The 22,707-nt window shown below is 47.5% G+C and overlaps 1 protein-coding gene across 3 annotated transcripts; it reads right to left on the bottom strand.

Annotated features, from left to right (window-relative positions):
• Nucleotides 1-4,259: 4,259 nt before the first annotated feature.
• Nucleotides 4,260-22,696, bottom strand: TMEM17 (transmembrane protein 17). 3 transcript variants are annotated; one of them, XM_068099700.2, is made up of 5 exons: nt 22,255-22,696; nt 19,916-20,013; nt 19,515-19,628; nt 10,834-10,977; nt 4,260-6,917 (listed from the first exon to the last, which is right to left on the bottom strand). In XM_068099700.2, the coding sequence occupies exons 1-5, from the start codon at nt 22,436-22,438 to the stop codon at nt 6,828-6,830; spliced, it is 630 nt and encodes a 209-aa protein (XP_067955801.2). In that variant the 5' UTR covers nt 22,439-22,696; the 3' UTR covers nt 4,260-6,827. The 3 variants fall into 3 exon arrangements, with proteins under 3 accessions (XP_067955801.2, XP_078641474.1, XP_078641475.1); XM_078785348.1 differs by having other exon boundaries at nt 10,834-10,896; nt 22,255-22,670; XM_078785349.1 differs by lacking the exon at nt 19,515-19,628 and having other exon boundaries at nt 22,255-22,679.
• Between the last annotated feature and the right edge of the window lie 11 nt (nt 22,697-22,707).

Genomic DNA, 22,707 nt, shown 5'->3' with positions numbered 1-22,707 from the left:
TCATAAAAACATTCTGCATGGGTGTCACTCCTACCCTGAAAGTTTCGTCTCAATCGGACATATGGTTGCTGAGAAAAACGAGGTTTAGTCCATACAGACGGATGGACGTACGGACGGATGGACTTACGGACGGATAACCAAAAAGCATAATGCCTCCCGGCCACCTTCAGGGGCAGGGGCATAAAAACTTTAACAAACAAGTGAATCCACTTGGATTCCGCCCAGGTTGGCACATGGAAATTATGATGTAGCATAATTATCATCTCGGGTCAAGATTTGAAATTATGCCATGGTTTTTGTAAAATTGCTACTAGTATTCACATTATGTACTTTCACCAAAACATACATCATCATAGAAACATACATAGAATTTGGGTCCTCTGGGTCATTTGGGTCCTCTGGGTCATTTGGGTCCTCTGGGTCATTTGGGTCCTCTGGGTCATTTGGGTCCTCTGGGTCATTTGGGTCCTCTGGGTCATTTGGGTCCTCTGGGTCATTTGGGTCATTTGGGTCATTTGGGTCCTCTGGGTCATTTGGGTCCTCTGGGTCATTTGGGTCCTCTGGGTCCTCTGGGTCATTTGGGTCCTCTGGGTCATTTGGGTCCTCTGGGTCCTCTGGGTCCTCTGGGTCATTTGGGTCCTCTGGGTCCTCTGGGTCATTTGGGTCCTCTGGGTCATTTGGGTCCTCTGGGTCCTCTGGGTCATTTGGGTCCTCTGGGTCCTCTGGGTCATTTGGGTCCTCTGGGTCCTCTGGGTCATTTGGGTCCTTTGGGTCATTTGGGTCCTCTGGGTCATTTGGGTCCTCTGGGTCATTTGGGTCCTCTGGGTCATTTGGGTCCTCTGGGTCATTTGGGTCCTCTGGGTCATTTGGGTCCTCTGGGTCATTTGGGTCCTCTGGGTCATTTGGGTCCTCTGGGTCATTTGGGTCCTCTGGGTCATTTGGGTCCTCTGGGTCATTTGGGTCCTCTGGGTCATTTGGGTCATTTGGGTCCTCTGGGTCATTTGGGTCCTCTGGGTCATTTGGGTCCTCTGGGTCATTTGGGTCCTCTGGGTCATTTGGGTCCTCTGGGTCATTTGGGTCCTCTGGGTCATTTGGGTCCTCTGGGTCATTTGGGTCCTCTGGGTCATTTGGGTCCTCTGGGTCATTTGGGTCCTCTGGGTCCTCTGGGTCCTCTGGGTCATTTGGGTCCTCTGGGTCATTTGGGTCCTCTGGGTCCTCTGGGTCCTCTGGGTCATTTGGGTCCTCTGGGTCCTCTGGGTCCTCTGGGTCATTTGGGTCATTTGGGTCCTCTGGGTCATTTGGGTCCTCTGGGTCATTTGGGTCCTCTGGGTCATTTGGGTCCTCTGGGTCCTCTGGGTCATTTGGGTCCTCTGGGTCATTTGGGTCCTCTGGGTCATTTGGGTCCTCTGGGTCATTTGGGTCCTCTGGGTCATTTGGGTCCTCTGGGTCATTTGGGTCCTCTGGGTCATTTGGGTCCTCTGGGTCATTTGGGTCCTCTGGGTCATTTGGGTCCTATATTCCTATCCTATAACATATATATCTCCTATAACCTATCCTATAAATATATATTTGATGACGTCATGTTTACACATCTGAGCGACAGAAATGAGCGACAGAAATGAGCGACAGAAATGGGTGACAGAAACTAGCTTCACTTTTGAGCGCCCGAAATTCCCAGGCAAACGCTATAACGCACCAGGTTTACAACCTGTGCGTTAATAAAGGCTTCAGGAAAGATATAAGTTACGAAATGGGGCATCCAGAGTGATGACTAACGGACTAATAAGACCTCAACTGTGGAATCTTATCAGAATACTATTTCTTGGAGCAAGAAATAGTATTCTGATAAGTTTTTCGTTGTTTGTACTCGTACTCTTCCAGTGCATGTACAAGCACAGACACGTGTTTACCTCTGACCTTACAAGCCACCGACTTTACAGGTGCACGTACCTGTCACAACCAGTTTGTTACTTGCGAAAATCGAAGATTTTTCAAGTACAGTTGGTACTTGGTTTGTCTTGTGCGTTTTTCTGTCTGTGTGTGTTTGTCTGTGTGTCTGTTTGTATGTCAATCGCCTACAGGTCACAATTTTAAACCAATCGTTATGAAACTTCACCAAATGGTAGAGTTGGCCATAAGGAAGAACCGATTGATTTTGAGGTCAACATAGGCCAAAGGTCAACAATTTTGTCAAATTTCTAAAATCCTTAATTTTCATCCTATTGACTTGGAATTTGAAGAGGATTTGCATATCAGATCACTGAATTCAACCACCAATTATTTTTGAGGTCGACATAGGTCAAAAGGTCAACATGGGTCAAAGATCAACAACTTATTTTCGGGATTTTGCAAGTATTGTGCTTCTTTTGCTTTTGTATGCAGCACATGGCTGCGAGTAGCATCATTGCTGAGGGGGTAGAGCCGTGCAGCAGAAGCAATGCATTCTGTAGGTTAAGGAAGGAACTTGTAATTTGTTCATAGTGCCGGCGATAATTCGCCTCGTCTTTGTGAAGGACACCGTGAGATCTCTAACAATCACCACCGCCAACCTGCCTGCCCACTTGTTTACTGCAAGGCACATTTCATAATTAACAGACTTCCTCCTCGATGGCTTTGCCTATGCCATTTGACCAGTCTGTCGTTGGAGGTATTGACTTCTATAGGGTTGGTTTTCTAAGGCTTATATCAAAATATTAACTTATGTCAAATAAGTCTTTGAAGGTGAAAGCGCGATGACGTCACCACGTCACGCGGCACGAATGCGCGCGGCATCTGTGATGACTTCAAGAAGCTGTTGTGCTATGTATCGTTTTTGGCCCCATCTCTCAATGGTGAAGTATTTATGGGAGCGAGACATGGGTAATGAACGTAGAGCAGCAACGAAGGCTGGAAAGGGTGGAAATGCGAATGGATGAGGTGGATGTGTGGAGTATCGTTGAGAGAGAGGAAGACAAATGATGAATTGCGAAAGATGATGGGAAGATTGTGATTTTTCCTGTGATTGCCTGTGATTGATGTGATTGCTTGTGATTGATGCTGTGAAGAGGAACAGCTTGAGATGGTTTGGTCATGTGTTGAGGAAGGATGAAAGTGACTGGTTGAGAAGAGTGATGGAAATGAATGTAGAAGGAAGTAGAGGACGGGGAAGACCGAGAAAGACTTGGCTAAAGATGGTGGAAGAAGAAATGCGGGCAAGGGGGTTAACAAGGGGAGATGCAGAAAATAGGGCAAAATGGAGAAGATTGTCATGGGGACCGCAAGGCTAACCACCGCTCTAGCAGGGAAAATGGCCTTAAAATTCATGTTGTTGTGTTGTCTCAATGGTGAAGTATCATTTTAAAATTATTGTATCCGGATCTTCACAGGGAGGGGATGGGCATAAGGGAGGGGGGAGAAGGGAGAGGGGAAAAGGGAGCGGAATGTACTCGACCTGCTGTAGGTTTAAGGGCCAAAAACGGTATATAGAACGATATCTCAAAAAGTTATGGATGACTTATGACAAAACTTGCTGGATCAGTTGGGTCGGTGATGAGAACAAGCTGATTAGATTTTGATTAACGTCCAGATGCAGATACAACCTATCATTGGATACAAAACATAAACTGTTCACCCTGGTAGAGGTATCAGCCACAATTTTAAACTGATATTTACAAAACTACACAAAATGTAAAAGTTCATGGTCCGACAACATCTTATTTATTTTTGAGGTCAAACGGTCTACATAGGCCAAAGGTCAACCACTTTTTTCAAATTTCTAAAATCCTCAATTTTCATCCGATTGACTTGAAATTTGAATAGGATTGGCATACCAGCTAACTGAATTCAACCAACTATTTTGTAGATCAACTTTGGCCAAAAAGTCAACAACATCGGTCACATGGTTTGGCCACCATCTTGGAAAACCAAAAAACATTGCACCTCTATATTTCCGACAGCGCTGCACAGAAAACATGTTAATGATGTCATAGGTGCCTCCATTATGACGTCATAATTCGACAAGAACAAAACTTCATCCGATCAAGATGAAATTTATTGAGCATCATCTAGGGATAAATTGGTGGAGAAAAAAAAAAGATGACGTCATCGGTCATGTGGTTCGGCCGCCATATTTGTTTTAACACAAAAGCCTTAAAAAACACTAAAGACACATCCTGGCAAGGGTCTGCAATCTCTGATTGCTCTTTCTTGTTGTTATTGGATTCCAAAACTTGCCATTGCCGTGTTGTGTGTGTCATTATAAAAACACAATAAACGTCAGATTTTTGGTGATAGTTCAGTTTATTAAAATATATCAAGTGATGACAAATGTAATTGTCATTAAACTGAGTTGGTCCCGGTTTTTTCAGGAGAAAACCTGGAGCTCGAGCGTTGTGGCCTGGAAACCAGTCGAGTGCCATAAACGTAAAGATTAACATCTGCTCAAGTCCCGTCAAATGTTGGTTACATATTTCCTTTGTAAATAATACCTCCCAAAAAACATAAAAAGGGCAGTACAACGTTTGAGAAAAAATACATTCCTTATTAATGTTTGCATAATGTGAGGTCATTCTTTAGAGAGAAACAAAACAAAAGAAAGTATTGTTATTTCATAAAGTGGATTGGTGTACTTATATGATTACCAACTTTTGTAATGTAACATATCCATAGCTAATTATTTGCATTCTCCTCGAGCATCAGGTTAATAAAAGATTTCGTTTTTAACTGAGCCTATTATTTTCGTGAGCTCCGTGTTATGTGTGCTATTTCCATGATGATTCCAGGTCGCCAAAACACAGGTGCAGTCCTCTGACACATTTCAATGTCTGTATGTCTGTCTGGCCCACCCTGAAACCTGGGGATTTTTAAAATTTAACTTATGTAAACGTTGCTTCAAATTAATTAATCCAAATCTATGGGGAAATTATACTTTTTGTATAATCCAAACCTGTGACAACAATATCCCAAGCACACCACAAGTCTGGCCTGAATGGTTAGGGTGGCAAGAAGGAAGCCATTACTCAAAAAACGCCCACCTGAGGTATGCAAAAAACTACTCCGGAGATTCTGAAGCCACATGGCAAAACGTTTTGTGATCTGATGAAACCAAGATGGAACGTTTTGGCCTAAATGCAAAACGCTTCGTTTTGCGCAAACCCAACACAGCACATCATCCAAAGTTCACCATCCCAACTATGAAGCATGGTGGTGGCAGCATCACATTATGGGGATGCTTCTCATCAGCAGGGACTGGGGAACTAGTCAGGATAGAAGGGAAAATGGAACCGCGTTTAGAGGCCATTTTTCCCCGCAGAGCAGGGGTTGGCCTTTTTTTGGGCAGCGTGGTCCCCTTTTTGAGGCAATGTTTTATGGCCGGATGCCCTTCCTGCCGCCAACCCTGTTAGTCGCCTCTTGCGACACAGGGAATTACCAGTGAACTGGTATTCAATTTGCCGACCTCAGAAGGATGACAGGCTGAGTAATAGAAGGGAAAATGTATGGGGCAAAATACAGAAAACTCCGAGAGGAAAACCTGCTGCTCTCTGCAAGAAAGCTGAAATTGGGACGGAAGTTCACCTTTCAGCACGATAACGACCCGAAGCACACAACCAAAGCTACACTGAAGTGGCTTAGGAACAAAAATATAAATGACCTTGAGTGGCCCAGCCAGAGCCCCGACCTAAATGCAATCGAAAATCTGTGGCACGACTTCAAGATTGCTGTCCATCAACACTCCCCACGCAACTTGGCTGATCTTGAACAGTTTTGTACAGAAGAATGGGTAAATATTGCCCAATCAAGGTGTGAAAAGTTGTTAGAGACCCATCCCAACAGACTCACAGCTGTAATTCCTGTCAAAGGTGCTTCCACCAAGTATTATCTTAGGGGGTTGGACACTTATCCAACCAAGATATTCTAATTTTGTAATTTTAATTAATTTTCTGAAATTTATAGAATTTGTTTTTCACTTGGTAGTTGTGGGTCATGATGTGTAAATAAAGGTGGAAAAAGTCTGATTTAATGCAATTTAATTCCAGGCTGGCTTTAAGGCAACAAAAGGTGAAAATTTTGAAAGCGGTGTAGACTTTCTATAGGTGCTGTAAGTCAGAGTGAATGTCGACTTTGAAAGTTATGGCTGCATGCACAAGAAGGCAAACATAAAACCTCAAGATGGAGTAACAAAGAAAGCATAAAGAGGGTTTAGTTTATGTATGGTCATTCTTCGGAAAACTACCAGGAAAAAAAACTTACTAATTCACGACCAGTGTCTTTTTTCCCCTCCAAAATTAATATAAATACCCAGTGACTTACTGTTGTTTTTGTCACAAAATTGAAACCTACTTTTTAATAGTGTCTGGTTAGGCAGATGTACCAGCACTGCTTTTAATTACAAGGAAAGGTTTTAACAGTCAACCACAAAGTATGAATCTGGTACTGCACATCGGCCAGGCAAGGCATGGCGGTCAAATTCAAGACTCCATTAAGACGAGTGAGCTTGACAGATTTTTAAAGGCAATCCAATAGCATTCTTAATAATGCAGTCGTCAGAAGGACACATACCCTCTGGAATACCAATAATCCATTTTATCACCATAGTCCACTGTCTTGGAGGTTTATCCACTTTAATGTAAGTGTGACAACACCATATTTTTGTCAATAGCAAAAAGTGCACATCAGTTAGCGTTAGAAAGATACAGCACCAGGAATGTGCCACCTCTTTGGCCTGAAATGCATTGTGGTTCATGCTGCTCATGGTCACAATACAACTGTTGATGTAATCATTGTTACATGTGGCAAGTTCATGAATCGCCGCTTGCTGAGGTGTAAGTTTGTAACGTCCACCTCCACTGTCATCCAGGAATGCTATCGAACTGGTGCAGGAGAAAGTGGGAGGAGAGGTTTTGCGAGAAGCTTCGAATGGTCCGGAATCCCATGACTGCCTGCACAACATAATCCAAACAGGAAGAGTAGTTCAGTTAGGATTTATAATTGTATATGTGTGTGTGTGTATGTATATATATATATATATATATATATATATATATATATATATATTGTAACGAATTTGAGAAGTGTAACGGTTTTGAAAAGTGTAACAATTTTGGAGGAAGTGTAACGAATGTGAAAAGTATGGTTTTGTTGTGTGTAACACCCTCGTAATGTAAATAATGGTCGCAGCCGTCCTCCTAGTTAATTCCATGAAACTTACACACAGGCCACGATATATCTTTTTTAATAGTTTATTTCCTTATTCTATGTAGGCTAAATATGTGTTTCCCACTAGATTGACTGCATTGTATCAAACGAAATAAGCGTAGGCCCCTTTCAATTTCCCCAATCATCTCCGCTCTCCAAAGTTCCTTTCAAAAGCGGTGCGAGTGGTGTTCAATCCCGCAAGCCGCCATTGCCCATGTGCTCATCTCGGAGAAGAGGGGGGTAGGAGCCGCCAACTCACAGGCGTGGCACGTCGGCATGATCAAAGGAGGAATCGGACAGCCCTAACAGCCAACCAGCACCGCGGTTAGCGACCCGGTAGGCGTGCCCTCGCAGCCGGCGGCTTGATTCCGCCCCGAGTAATAAAAGCGACTGGCAGGGACTGCTTTGGGAGATGACATGAGAGATGAGAGGAGAGATGAGCTGTGAGCTGAGCTGTGAGCTGTGAGATGAGAGACGCTCCAAACCAAAAAGGAGAGGTACTTGGAGAGGAAACAAGCTTTGGAGAGACGCGCTGAGAGGAGGGAGACGGCTCCACCAGAAGGAGAGGAGCAGGTGTGACCGAGCCAGCGCGTGACGTCCACAGCATCAGCAGCGTCGACGCAACCGAGGGTTTTCCCGCCAAAAACGCGAAGAATTGGGAGCTGCTACCTCCAGCCCTGCCGGTTGCAGGGACCTGACCCTGCCTCCCTCTCCAGCAACCCACCTCCGCCATTCCTGCCTGCAATTTCCCCCGGGTAAGTGTGAACGTCGTCTGTCCTAATCGTTGTCCTGGGGTTAAGTAAATTGAATAGTATAAGCTAACGATTCACTGTGTATCTGCTCCTTCCATTCGCTGAATATAACCGATTGCTCTCGTTGCTCTGGTTTGTAAAAATACTTAATAAATCCTGTTATTCCTCCGTACTCTGTCTTCTTCTCTTTTCCTTCTCTTTCGGTCGCTTTAGAGGTTTCCAAATTGAATATCTGTGGTGCGATCTGGTCAACGTTGGGGGAGTCGGGCCAATCGGGGATCCTGTAACGGTCGCGGTGGACCATCCGCTCGGCCCATCATAACATCTAAACCGCGATCCGTAACAATATATACACACACGTCACAACAATCCCATCACAAGCAATAACCAACAATATCGCTTAGCATTGGCCGTACAGGACAGTGCCGATATAGCGCACTTACATTTGAGCCGTCAAGTCTAAATTCAATTCTGGGCCAGACTATAAACTGTTGTATTGACGCTTCCCAGTCAGGACGTTGCCTTACAGTGTGTCGTCCATCGTATAGACCTCAAAATGGGTGCCAGTCCACTAGTATTAGTTGGGGGAGGTGACATATCCCAGTGTCTATCGCAAAGGGCAGGTGAGTTATCACCGGCAGCGGCACCCTGAACAAATGGCAAATTGCAGCCTGACGACCACTGGGCAGGTAAAGGCAAGTGGCCTTGCTGTCGGGCTGCTTTGGAAGCACGGAACCTGCCTTCGAGCATGGAGATACCATAGTGAGATAGAGGGAGAGAGTGAAATAGACATCAGAGAAAAGTCCTCTTTTCACAGAAGTGAGGCTCAGGAGAGAGCAAGGTAGATCTGTTAGTGGGACAAGCATCAATGAAATGAACGAACAGGCAAAGAGGAGAGGGAGGAGGAGAGGCAACACTGAAACTTGTAAGTTAGACAGTTGGGTTCAGAAAGCTTAATGGGGGTACTAAATATATATTTTAAATTTGACTTTAATTATATACTGTAGCTCTTTAGCCAGCTTTATATACGTTCTACACACAAGACAATGTGGTCTCATCTGTATTAAGTTGATATTTGTTTGTTCAACTGATAATGCGATTCAGAAGGAATTATCCAAGAGCCGTCGACAGCCACAGTGAGTGGGTCATGTCGTAAATACAACAACAACACAACATGCATTTTAAAGGCCATTTTCCCTGCTAGAGCGGGGGTTAGCCTTGCGGTCCCCATGACTATCTTCTCCATTTTGCCTTATTTTCTGCATCTCTCCTTGTTAACCCCCTTGCCCGCATTTCTTCTTCCACCATCTTTAGCCAAGTCTTTCTCGGTCTTCCCCGTCCTCTACTTCCTTCTACATTCATTTCCATCACTCTTCTCAACCAGTCACTTTCATCCTTCCTCAACACATGACCAAACCATCTCAACCTGTTTCCTCTTCACAGCATCAATCACAGGCTCTATTCCCGTCATCTTTCGCAATTCATCAGACATATATATTCAGTTTTCCTCTCTCTCAACGATACTCCGCACATCCATCGAACCATTCGCATTTCAGTCTTCCTCTCTCTCAACGATACTCCGCACATCCATCGAACCATTCGCATTTCCACCGGTTCCAGCCTTCGTTGCTGCTCTACGTTCATTACCCATGTCTCGCTCCCATAAATCATAACACTTCTCACACATGCAGCACACACCTTTCCCTTCAGCTTCAACGACACTCCCCTCCTCATCAGCACGCTACTCAGTTCCCGAAACTTCTTCCATGCACATCTCACTCGAGCAACCGTTGCCGAGTCTGATCAGCCTTCTCCATTCAGCATGTCTCCGAGGTAGCAAAATGTTTTCACACCTTCCAGCTTCACGCCGTCTCCAAGATCCAACTCAACATTTCCTCCATCTGCAGCTCCCTCTGTGCACACCTTACATTTGAATGTAGCTGCCACACTGGTTAATGACCCTCTCAGACCACTACATTTTTGATGAACCCACTCAGCGCACATTGTACATTGAATGGAGTTCACTCCGACACCCTTCTTGCACACAGCACAGGGCCACTTCCCAGTTCTTTCCACCTCACCACATGCTTTACCACTTGCCATCACCTTCGTCTTTCGGATATTCACCTTCAGACCTTTTGTCTCCATACATTCCTTCCACTTGTTCATCTTTTCCTTCAGTCCACTTTCCGCAATCAACACCAGATCATCTGCATACAACAACTCCCACGGTAAACCCTCCTTTACGTTCCGAGCCAGCACCTCCATCACAGCTACAAATAGTAGTGGACTTCATACCGACCCCTGATGCACTCCCCCCTTCACCTCAAACTCACCACTGTTCCCGTCCTTCGTCCTTACAGCTGTGCGTGCTCTTTTGTACATTGCCATCACTACTCTGGTCAACCATTCCTCCACTCCTAACTTCCTCAATGCTCATGTCAATACTTCGCGTGGAACCCTATCTAATGCTTTCTCCAGATCAACAAACCCAAGAAACAACTTCTTCCTCTTCTCCATGTACTTCTCCTGCAACTGCCTCACAATAAAAAGCGCGTCTGTCGTTCCTCTTCCTGGCATAAATCCAAACTGCATTTCGTCGATCTTCACCTTCTTCCTTATCCTCCTCTCCAACACCCTTTCCAATACCTTCATTCCATGCTCCAATAACTTTATCGCTCGGTACGAGCCACACTCCAGAGGGTCACCTTTCCCCTTGTATAGAGGGACGAGGGCACTCAGTTCCCAATCCACTGGAATGCGGCCTTCGTTCACCGCCAGATTACAGATCTCTGTCATTCTCTTCACACCCCAACTTCCTGCTGCCTTCAACATATCTCCCACAACTTCCGTCGGCCCTCCCGCTTTTCTACTCTTCATTGCTTTTATCATGTTGTAATAAACAGACCTGAAAAGTGAGGAAGGCCGCAAACACCAGATGAACGGCCAGTTCCAGGGGCAAAGCACGAGGCTGGGGTGTGAGCAGCAAAAACAGCAAAAGAGGTAGTTGCAGAAGCAACGTCAGCATCCAGAAGCCAGTGAGTTCTCCAAGCTGCAAACGTATCCACACAAGGACACACAGTCATGGGTGCAAGTGTCATCTAAGGCAATTTGTGTGTCGTTGTTTAGTTCATGTGCATGTTTCGCATGACAAGCGCAATAGAAGGGTACGAAGGTTGCGATGAGGGCAAGTACTGCTCAACGAAAGGTTCTAGAACGTGTCAAAAAGGCGATTTGTGCTCTGCAGCGTTCAACCATGTAATTCAATTGAAATAAAATAAAGATTTTAACGGTTGTAGAAAAAACTAAATTCCGGAAGTTTACCACCGCTGATGCAGCGTCTTTTACACCAGCTTATTTAACACGTTACATTAGTTCTTCATGCCTGTTTTTTGTGTCCTTTATGATGTCCTGAAAAGTAAGTTTCCTGTTTAGAATGATTTTCAATTTTGTTTAACTGCCAGCCTGCCAGGAAGACAGACAGAGTAAAATAAAAATCACGTTCCTGTCCGTGCATGTGCGATCGGGATGAATTCTGAGCCAAAGTATTGCGAAACTATAGATTTGTTTTCTGATCCATGTTCCGATTCGTGTTCAAAATGCAACATTTAATTGAAATAAAGTTATTGCTCGATCATAAACTGACATTTGTGGACAGACAGACATACAAGCAGAAACACAGAAGTGACCCAATTGCTTAACCACTCTTTTCACTTTGCGTGTGCGGGGTAACAATAACAGACAATACGGCATTATTCTTTGTTTGCATCACAATAACATTTACATTGTGTGTACACAAATTTATATATATATATTGTTGCGAATATGGAATTTGGCCTCCATATCCGCTTGTAAATATTCCCCTATTTCCCCAATACTCCCCAACTATCCCCAATCCCCCATTCCCTAGTCCCATTGTCTGTAAACAACACTCTGTAGAACCGACCTTCCCCTTTTTCCCCCATTAAATGTCGTGCCCAGGTCCACCGCATCTCACGTAGACAACTTTCGGACATCTTGCTAGTTATTCTTGGTCTATGTCAGTTAAGGACTCGTTTCCATTAATTCCGACTCTTCGTTGCACCAGAATGTGATTATATGGCACCAGTAGTGAGTTTAGGACCTTCCCATGCCTCCTCCCGTCTTCTTCCCCAAACAACAACAACAACAACAACTACAACTACAACTACAACAACAATTACAACAACAACTACAACAACGGCGCTGCGCGGAGGAGTGTGCGTCCTCACACCGGCTCGGTTAGCCGCCATTGACGATGCGCTCCGACGGGGTTACCACGAAGGGGCTCCTTGTCAGCCCCTCGACAAGGGCGGAGCCGGTAACCCCCCCCCCAGCACGCACCCAATGAGAAGCAACGTGCCGATTCCATCTGGGGCGGAGCTAACGAGCCGAGGGCGTGTCACTCCCCGCCGGATATACGCGGCCACGTACCGGACGTGACGTGAGATGCGCCCCGAGCTTGAGAAGACAAGAGAGCCACCTCCGAGCGCTGAGAGACCTCCTGCATCTTTTGGGCCGCGCTATCCTGTCCCTGAGCACAAGGTGCACCTTGTGCTGGCCATCGAATACCCGCTTTCCTTGCCATCAATCCCCGTGTGAGTCAGTTTTTGTCCTGTTTATCTGTCGTCTGTCGGGGCTATTATAAGACCGTAATTAAGTGCCTATCTTACTATGCTGTACCTCTCATCCCTGTAATCTGACCTTCCGCCCTAATATAATCTCCTCCGGAGGTCTTGAGAACCGTATCCCTGGTGTCGTGTCATTTTAATCCAGCAGTTGTGTCCTTTTCCTTCATTGATTTAGCATAGCGCGATTTGGTCAACGTCGGGTGGAATCGGGTGAGTTGGGGAAGAATCGGGGCAACTGTTAGGTCGCGGCAATACCACCGCTCGGTAAATAACATCTAAGCCGCGTCCGTAACAATTGGTGTCAGGAGTGGGATTCGGACCCGGGACTAAATTTATTAGGCCCAAATTTGTAGTAGAATCGATTCGGAGCGCGTTTCCCGCGCGAAATTATAACGGCGAAATTTGAATTTGTTATACGAAAATAAAAACCCGAATTTTGAAAGTCGCGCTATGGCAGACCAAGACAGCTGGGGTCCGGTAGAGGAGAGTGAGGCAGGGTCGGTCCAGGACCAAATTGAGGGACGCGAGGAGAGTGAAGCAGTGAGGGTAGCAGGTTCGCAAAATAGCGCCGTCACGCACGAAGTAGCGGGCGCGCAAAATGGCGCCTCGCAGATGGCCACGGCGTCCACGCCCACGACCGTGGCAGCGCCCCTGGTGGATTTGAACCTTTTTTTTCTACAAATGAAGGCCCTTATGGCCCAGAATAGTGAGCAAATGAGGGCTAATAGTGAGCGATTGGAGGGCCAAATGGGGGTAATGAGGGACGAAGCGAGGGCTCGGAGTGAGCAATTGGGGGTAATGGGAAACCAAATGGGGGTAATGAGGGACGAAGCGAGGGGTACCGGTGAGGGGTTAGATAATAATTTTAAGGAGTTAGACAAGAAATTTGGGAAGTTAGACAATAATTTTGAGGGGTTAGACAATAATTTTAAGGAGTTAGACAAGAAATTTGGGAAGTTAGACAATAATTTTGAGGGGTTAGACAACGGGATAAAAGAGGTGAGAAATGGGTTAATAGGGTTAGAAAACAGTATGGAAGGCAAATTGAGGGACATGAGGGACCAAGCGGAAAGGGAAGTTAACCAAATGGGGCAGCAGATAGAGGGGGTCAGAATGGGGGTAGAAACCAAACTGGATGCTCACAGGGAGGAAATGGAGCAGATGAGGGTGGCATCTGGGCAGGAGATGCAAGTGATGGGAGAGGAGATCAGAAGAGGAGTGAGTGAGGAGGTCGGAGGAGTGCGCGAGGAGGTGAGGCACTGTAAGGAGCACATGGAGAAGGAGGTGAGAAAGGGGACTGTAAAGTTACAAGGGGGCATAGAGGACCTGACGCAGGAGGTGGAACAGCTGACGGAGGGACAAAAAGGACTAACGGAGCAGGTTCAAAGGAACACTGCGGTATTAGGAGGGTTAAAAGCGACACAAAACGACATAAAAAACGACTTAATAGCGACAAAGAGGGAATGTCAGATGGTACGTGAGGGACTGACAACGAGGTTGGACGAGGTGGTAGAGGTAATGGAGACGAAGGACCGGCAGGTGAGGACGCACATGGAAACGGTCAAGGTAGCCTTGGAGGACGAGCTGGAGGAGACGTACCGGGGAATAAAAGAGGTGAAGCAGAAACTAGAAGAAGTGGAAGAAGGGATGAGCGAAATTAAGAAGCGACGGAGAGGGGATAAGAAAGAAATAAAAGAGGAGATAAAAGAATTGGTCCAAAGTCTGTGTTTGGATCGTGATGATGTGCTCATTAACCGGATGAGGGATTCGCAGGTGATGGAGGAGAAGCGAAGAGGAAGAGGACCCGGTGTAAGTGGTGACCAATATGGTCGTGCGTATGATGCGCCAGGGGATTTAAGAAGCTTGGGGGTCGAGATAGACCCGGGTGTTCGTGAGAGGCCGTGGGTGAAGTGTGCGACAGGTCTGGTGTGCGAAAAAGGAGGTGTGCGAGAAAGTCCGACTCTGGGGTGTGTGAGGAAAAAGTGCGTGCCAAGGAGTGGGGGTGCTGGCGAGAGTGAGTCGGTCGTAGCGCGTGTGCGAGGGAGCACATGGAAGCGCGGTGTGGTAAGTGTTACAGAGGGTGTGACGGGAGAGTGTGCGCAAGAGTGTGCGCGAGAAAGGTGTGTGACGGACAGGTGCATGGGGAAAGAGTGCGCTGTCAAAGGCAAGGAAGAATGCACGCAGGTGGTGAGTGTTACAGAGGGTGTGACGCAAGAGTGTGCGCGAGAGAGGTGTGTAACGGACGGGTGCATGAGGAAAGAGTGCGCTGTCGGGAGTAAGGGTGAGTCCGTTGTCAAGAGTGGTGGTGAGAGTAGTACGAGTGACAAGGAGAGTGAGTTGGTTGTGACAGGTGAGCGGGAATGTACACCTGGGATGGAAGGATGCACACCTGGAATGGTAGAGCGTGAGTGGGAATGCACGCTGGAGTTGGTGGTGAGGCACGTGGTTGGGTGTGCGAATGAGAGCACACCTGTGATTGTCACAGAGGAGGTGACAGAGGAGGGGGCGCGAAGAGGTGTGTTGGTGAGGTGTGCGAGCGGCAAATGTGTGCCAAAGTGTTCGGTGGTCAGGTGTGTGACCAAGGCTGTGAGTGGAATGAGGGTACCTGGGTGTGTAAGGAAAGGTACGAGGAGCATGGGCACGGCTGGATGTGTGAGCAAGGAACGGGCTGCGGGGTGTAAGCGTCCAGGTGAAGCATCGACGGTAACCAGGTTAGAGGTGAGGTCGACTTTTAGCCGAAGCGGGCCCTCGGTGCGTGCCGGGCCTCGCTTTGAACGGCCGCGTCCGTGCTCCACTAGGCGGAGCTGGCAGCCCGATAGAAAGGGTCGTCATGGCGACCACTTTTTGGTGAGACGTGCCGGCAGGTCGAGAGCGGGACATTGGATGGCTCCGTGCCGAGATGGTGCGTGGGATCTCGGCACGGGTAAGCCCCCGTCCCTGCACCGAATGCCGGACGCATCCAGCCGCTGGCACAGAACAACCCGCATTCATGGCTTGGCTTTACGAAGCCGGGCTTTGGACAGGAATTGGCGCACCGAGAGGCATTAGTGAGTAGACTGGGTGATGAGGTTAGTGTTTTGGACCCAAAATTAGAAAAAAAGCGAAATTTGATGATTGGCAAAGGATTGGCAGAGTGATGATTGGTAATGGTACAGTGATTGGCAGATGATTGGCAAATTTTTAATTTGTTGAAATTTGATGTGCAAAATTGGTAGTGAGCGATGGGCCCGGTGGGTAAGGCTGGCATCCCTGCCGCCCTTCCCATATGTGGGGGCAAAGGAGCAATAGCTTATGGGGTGTATGGCAGTGAAAACTAGCCCGGGTGGGTTAGGTTATATTGATAGGGCCCTAGAAGATGACATTAGGTGACGTTAAGGTTAGTTAGTGACTGATACCTGTAGTGGGGACGCAGGTAGTTTAGTGTGGATGATAATGACGAGGGAGCGCAATAGTTTAAAGGGACGACTGGGAAGCGCAAGTTTCAGAGGGGAGTAGTTAGCTGAGATGATGCCGTGTGTGTGAGGGTTGAACAGGTGTGATTGCACAGGTGTGCAACTGGACAGGTGGGTGGAGCAGTGTATGAGTAGTGAGTGTTGTGGATCAGCGCGAATGCGCTTGGGGAGAGAAGGGTGCAGGTGGCACCAGGTGTGAGAGCACAGGTGTGCAAGTACAGGTGTGTGGAGAGAGTTGGAGTAAGTGGTACGGAGTGGTGTGCATGGTGCGAAGGAGTGGATGGGGGAAGAGTGGACCCCTTTCACGAGTACCCGGGGCGGGTAGTGTAAGTGTTAGGTAGAGGGTATAGGTAAATTGTGGTTGGATATTGGCATTTGTGGTGCGGTTGTAGAATGGTATTGTGGATGGGTGCATTAGTGTCGTGGAAATGGCTGGGCGTGTAGCCTGTTAGTGTGTGTAGTTGGTTGGGCACTCCCCACCACTGTGAGGATGTCGGCCAGGTGAGGCCGCAGGTGGGCTCTGGGAGCCGGTAGAGTTGTGGATGGGGCCCGAGGATCCGGAGGACGGACCCGGGTAGCCCAGTGCCAGAGAGGGCACCGAGTGGGGAGAGCGCCAGAGGGCCTTCCCCAGGTAGTTAGGTTAGGGTAAGGAGCAGGTAAGCTCGGAGGCAACTGCAGTGGTGGAGGTGTGCAGGTGGGTAGACCCGCTGGGAGAGGTACACGCCGCGGCCCAGAAATTGTGCGAGGGCACCGGGAGATGAATCGGGGGAGTGAGACCCCAAATTGAAAAGCACCACAGTTTGGCCAATGGGAATTGGTTTTTAGAACCCATAGTGTAAGAGGGCCAATGGTTTGGCCGGAGAAAGACCCCGGGTAGTGTAAAGTTGTTAAAGGCATTTAGGAAATAGTTAGGATTGATGAACCTGTCGCACCATACGCAGCCACTTACCTGTGGTGATGATGATGACTCCACACCTGTGTTTTCTTTGTTTTGTTGCAGGAAATGAGATTGCTGTGGATTTGTGAGACGCATCACGACGTGGATGAGACATTGGGGTGATTCCATCTCTCCCTCCCTAGGAGGGACTGATGATGAATTGGTAATGGCAAATTTTGATGTTCAGTTGGAGATGGCAAATTTTGATGAGAGTTGAAAATGGCAAATTTGATTGGTTAGGAGGGAGAGAAGACGAATTTGGTTTATGGGAGGAACGGGGAAGACAGTAGGGATGTTTGTTGATTTGTAAAGTAGATGTTTATGGGTAGTGTTGTGTTTTGTGGATACAGTAAGGGGTAAGGGAGGGGCCATGTAGGTTACCTGGTTGGGGGGGGGGGCGTACGGTAGGAACGTACCTGTCTCACCTGGTTCCCATGTGCCCCCAGTGTGCATTACCTTGCATTGCGTGCACTTTTGCGCCCTTACCACCTTACTCACTTGTCTGCTTCTTTTGTCTCCCACCTCCGAGGATCTGGCTTTGGGGTAGAGAGAGAGGAGAGAGAGGTGCTGGCTTCGCAGTTGTGGGCCTGCACTTTCGCTGTTTGCTGCCTGGATCGATACACCATATGGACCGCAATGTTTGTGGCCACCCACCATGGACCGCAGCTCTTTTGCGGCCAAGCACCACCCGTGGATGGACCTATGGGTCAACGTGGCACCTATGCCATACAGGTGAACCACTTTTAGTTGACACCACTGAAGGCCACAATATAGAAATGGACGCGGTTGGCGCCTTTCTTTATTTTTTGAAAGCGGCAAGAACACCAAGTGCACCACACGAAGGCAAGACCAGCGGCAGAACATCGGCCGGCTGTGACACCACCGGTGATTCATAAACACTTTATTGGTGCACCGGATGGTGCTGACTGTGTGAAGGGGTGGTGCTTTTGATGCTTGGAAGGGGTGCTCTGCACATTATTAAAGGCCGTAGGCCACAGAGCACTCGTGGGTTGGTGTATCGATGCTGGCATGCGTGCTCTCTCTATGCGTAACATCTGCATGTGTTCCTCCAAAAAAACAGGTCCTGGATCGTAGTGTAAATATCAGCGTAGTCTTGTAAAAAATGCTCCCTACCGGCTGTATGTTTAGTTTGAGAATTCTTTCCGGATTCGGTTATCCTGTGGGTGTGTTTCTGAGAGGAGAAGGGTGCAACGTCGCAGGGGGACATATTTACTCATTTGTGAATATCTGTAAAACTGTCGCACTCAGGGTAGAGTTAATAGTAGTGGGAACTACATCTGAGTGCCACACTAAACTAGGTAAAAATTTATCGGGTCGGGACGCCCCGAGGGTAGAGAAGGGTGCAATGTTGCGAATATGGAATTTGGCCTCCATATCCGCTTGTAAATATTCCCCTATTTCCCCAATACTCCCCAACTATCCCCAATCCCCCATTCCCTAGTCCCATTGTCTGTAAACAACACTCTGTAGAACCGACCTTCCCCTTTTTCCCCCATTAAATGTCGTGCCCAGGTCCACCGCATCTCACGTAGACAACTTTCGGACATCTTGCTAGTTATTCTTGGTCTATGTCAGTTAAGGACTCGTTTCCATTAATTCCGACTCTTCGTTGCACCAGAATGTGATTATATGGCACCAGTAGTGAGTTTAGGACCTTCCCATGCCTCCTCCCGTCTTCTTCCCCAAACAACAACAACAACAACTACAACTACAACTACAACAACAATTACAACAACAACTACAACAACGGCGCTGCGCGGAGGAGTGTGCGTCCTCACACCGGCTCGGTTAGCCGCCATTGACGATGCGCTCCGACGGGGTTACCACGAAGGGGCTCCTTGTCAGCCCCTCGTCAAGGGCGGAGCCGGTAACCCCCCCCCCCCAGCACGCACCCAATGAGAAGCAACGTGCCGATTCCATCTGGGGCGGAGCTAACGAGCCGAGGGCGTGTCACTCTCCGCCGGATATACGCGGCCACGTACCGGACGTGACGTGAGATGCGCCCCGAGCTTGAGAAGACAAGAGAGCCACCTCCGAGCGCTGAGAGACCTCCTGCATCTTTTGGGCCGCGCTATCCTGTCCCTGAGCACAAGGTGCACCTTGTGCTGGCCATCGAATACCCGCTTTCCTTGCCATCAATCCCCGTGTGAGTCCGTTTTTGTCCTGTTTATCTGTCGTCTGTCGGGGCTATTATAAGACCGTAATTAAGTGCCTATCTTACTATGCTGTACCTCTCATCCCTGTAATCTGACCTTCCGCCCTAATATAATCTCCTCCGGAGGTCTTGAGAACCGTATCCCTGGTGTCGTGTCATTTTAATCCAGCAGTTGTGTCCTTTTCCTTCATTGATTTAGCATAGCGCGATTTGGTCAACGTCGGGTGGAATCGGGTGAGTTGGGGAAGAATCGGGGCAACTGTTAGGTCGCGGCAATACCACCGCTCGGTAAATAACATCTAAGCCGCGTCCGTAACAATATATATATATATATATTTTTAAACACTGTGAATGTGTACAACAGTCAGGCATTACCTTCTCCTGCAAGTTACCGGCCCAGCCCAAAAACAGCCTGGTGGCTTCAATGAGAGTGATGAGAAGCATCACGGTGATGGCCACAAAGCGATTGTGTGGTACCAGCATGGGGAACTGCAAAAGCGCAGTTCCAACAGGGGGTAAAAGTTTGGGCAAAAAGCAGGCCATCCCCATAAAGGTTGGACACTGTTAATGTGTATCCCAATGGCATACAAGGCATAAACATGTCGCATTACAATGTAATCATGCTAGGCTTCATGTGCATGGGGTCCATTCATCTCAGAACAAAGCTCGAGTCGTTATTATTTGCTTATAGGAAGCTCGCACTTCCTCTCTGCTTCCTCTAAGATCAGATCACCTCACTTGATCAACTTTGCATCAGAGGGATGTTTGAGACTCACCTTCAGGATGAGCATGGCGATGTGGCAGGACAGCCAGCAGGGGAAGAAAGCGGTGTTGAAGTACAAACTCATTTGCAAGGGCAGGCTGCTCAGCAGTGCTGTTGTAAGGACACATCAAACAAAAGTTGATATTTAAATATATAACACTTGAAACAACTCCTCTGGCCTAAAACAGCCTGTCAAAGCAGATGCCACTTGTTGATGCTCCCTGTAGGACAATCTGCAGCTTTGCATTTATTTCTGAGAATTAACCAAAACTCTATTCGGCTTGTTCTTGTCACTGACCAAACATATCCACCAAGTTTTGTCACGACTCGTCCATAACATTTAGAGATATCGTGCTATATTTTGTATTTGGCCCCAACTCTCAATGGAGAAGAATCAAGAAAAAAATTTATAGAATCCAGATCAGTGGAGTGGCATGATGACATTATGGGGGAGTGTCATGATGACAGTATGGGGGAGTGTCATGATGACAGTATGGGGGAGTGTCATGATGACAGTATGGGGGAGTGTCATGATGACAGTATGGGGGAGTGTCATGGTGCCATTATGGGGGAGTGTCATGATGACATTATGGGGGAGTGCCATGATGACATTATGGGGGAGTGCCATGATGACATTATGGGGTAATGTCATGATGACATTATGGGGGAGTGCCATGATGACATTATGGGGGAGTGCCATGATGACATTATGGGGGAGTGCCATGATGACATTATGGGGGAGTGCCATGATGACATTATGGGGGAGTGCCATGATGACATTATGGGGGAGTGTCATGATGACATTATGGGGGTGCCATGATGACATTATGGGGGAGTGCCATGATGACATTATGGGGGAGTGCCATGATGACATTATGGGGGTGTCATGATGACATTATGGGGGAGTGCCATGATGACATTATGGGGGTGTCATGATGACATTAAGGGGGAGTGCCATGATGACATTATGGGGGAGTGCCATGATGACATTATGGGGGAGTGCCATGATGACATTATGGGGGAGTGCCATGATGACATTATGGGGGAGTGCCATGATGACATTATGGGGGAGTGTCATGATGACATTTTGGGGGAGTGCCATGATGACATTATGGGGGAGTGCCATGATGACATTATGGGGGAGTGCCATGATGACATTATGGGGGAGTGCCATGATGACATTATGGGGGAGTGCCATGATGACATTATGGGGGAGTGTCATGATGCCATTATGGGGGAGTGTCATGATGCCATTATGGGGGAGTGTCATGATGACATTATGGGGGAGTGTCATGATGACATTATGGGGAAGTGTCATGATGACATTATGGGGGAGCGTCATGATGGCATTATGGGGGAGTGTCATGATGACATTATGGGGGAGTGTCATGATGACATTATGGGGGAGTGTCACGATGACATTATGAGGGAGTGTCAGGGTGTCATTATGGGGGAGTGTCATGATGTCATTATGCGGGAGTGTCGTGTCAATATGGGGGAGTGTCATGATGACATTATGGGGGAGTGTCATGGTGTCATTATGGGGGAGTGTCATGATGAGATTATGGGGGAGTGTCATGGTGTCGTTATGGGGGAGTGCCGTGATGACATTATGGGGGAGTATCATGGTGTCGTTATGGGGGTGTCATGGTTTCATTATGGTGGAGTGTCATGGTGTCATTATGGGGGAGTGCCATGGTATCATTATGGGGGAGTGTCATGATGACATGGGGAAGTGTCATGGTATCATTATGGGGGAGTGTCATGATGACATTATGGGGGTGTCATTATGACATTATGGGGGGTTGTCATGATGACATTATGGGGGAGTGTCATGATGACATTATGGGGGAGTGTCATGGTGTCGTTATGGGGGAGTGTCATGATGACATTATGGGGGTGTCATGATGACATTATCGGGAGTGTCATGATGACATTATGAGGGAGTGTCATGGTGTCATTATGGGGGAGTGTCATGTCATTATGGGAGTGTCATGATGACATGGGGGAGTGTCATGGTGTCATTATGGGGGAGTGTCATGGTGTCAATATGGAGGAGTGTCATTATGAAATTATTGGGGAGTGTCATTGTGTCAATATGGGGGAGTGTCATGGTGTCGTTATGGGGGAGTGTCATGATGACATGATTATGGAGAAAGTCTTCATGGCATTTTGGGGGAATATCATGATGGGATTATGGGGGAATATCATGTTACTTTACAAAAACACCTTTTAACTGAATAATCTTTTTTTCCTATATCTATATTTGGTGTCGAATGTTTTATCTCTCAACCCTATTTGGCCCATGAAAACGATAACTCAAGCAAGCCCCCCTTCCCCTCCCCCAGCGACCTGAGGTTTCGGGGCTTGAACCACCACGGTCCCGGTAAAAAACCGACTCGCTAAGAGCCGTGAGGCCACGACGGAGAGATTCGGGCAAAGGGGACGATGGCTCCGCAGGTCCAGCCGAGCTGCTGATCCCCGGTCTCTGCCCCGGCCTGGGGAGTCCAGGAAACTCAACAGAAGCCTCCGCCATACCCAGTCCACAGAGAAGCCTTCATCAAGCTGCAGTCAGCAACGTTGTTTCCACGATGATAGTAAATGACGACATAAATCCTCATTAAAGTCAATAATAACGTCCAATCTCCAACCGTTAGTTCATAAACATAGCTGATGTGACGTCATCAAGCGCCTTCCGCTTTCTGGCTCGAACAGTCCAACTAATATCTGCATTGTTAATGGCTGAAGCGTTTGATCCTTGATGCGATACAAACACTTCCCGTCATCATCATTCTCAAGCTTTGT

The sequence above is a fragment of the Myxine glutinosa genome, chromosome 10, assembly GCF_964187855.1.
Source record: "Myxine glutinosa chromosome 10, kmMyxGlut1.1, whole genome shotgun sequence".
NCBI classification, from domain to species: domain Eukaryota; kingdom Metazoa; phylum Chordata; class Myxini; order Myxiniformes; family Myxinidae; genus Myxine; species Myxine glutinosa.
Note: the sequence above shows the minus strand (reverse complement) of the source record. Positions and strands in the feature narration are given on the sequence as shown.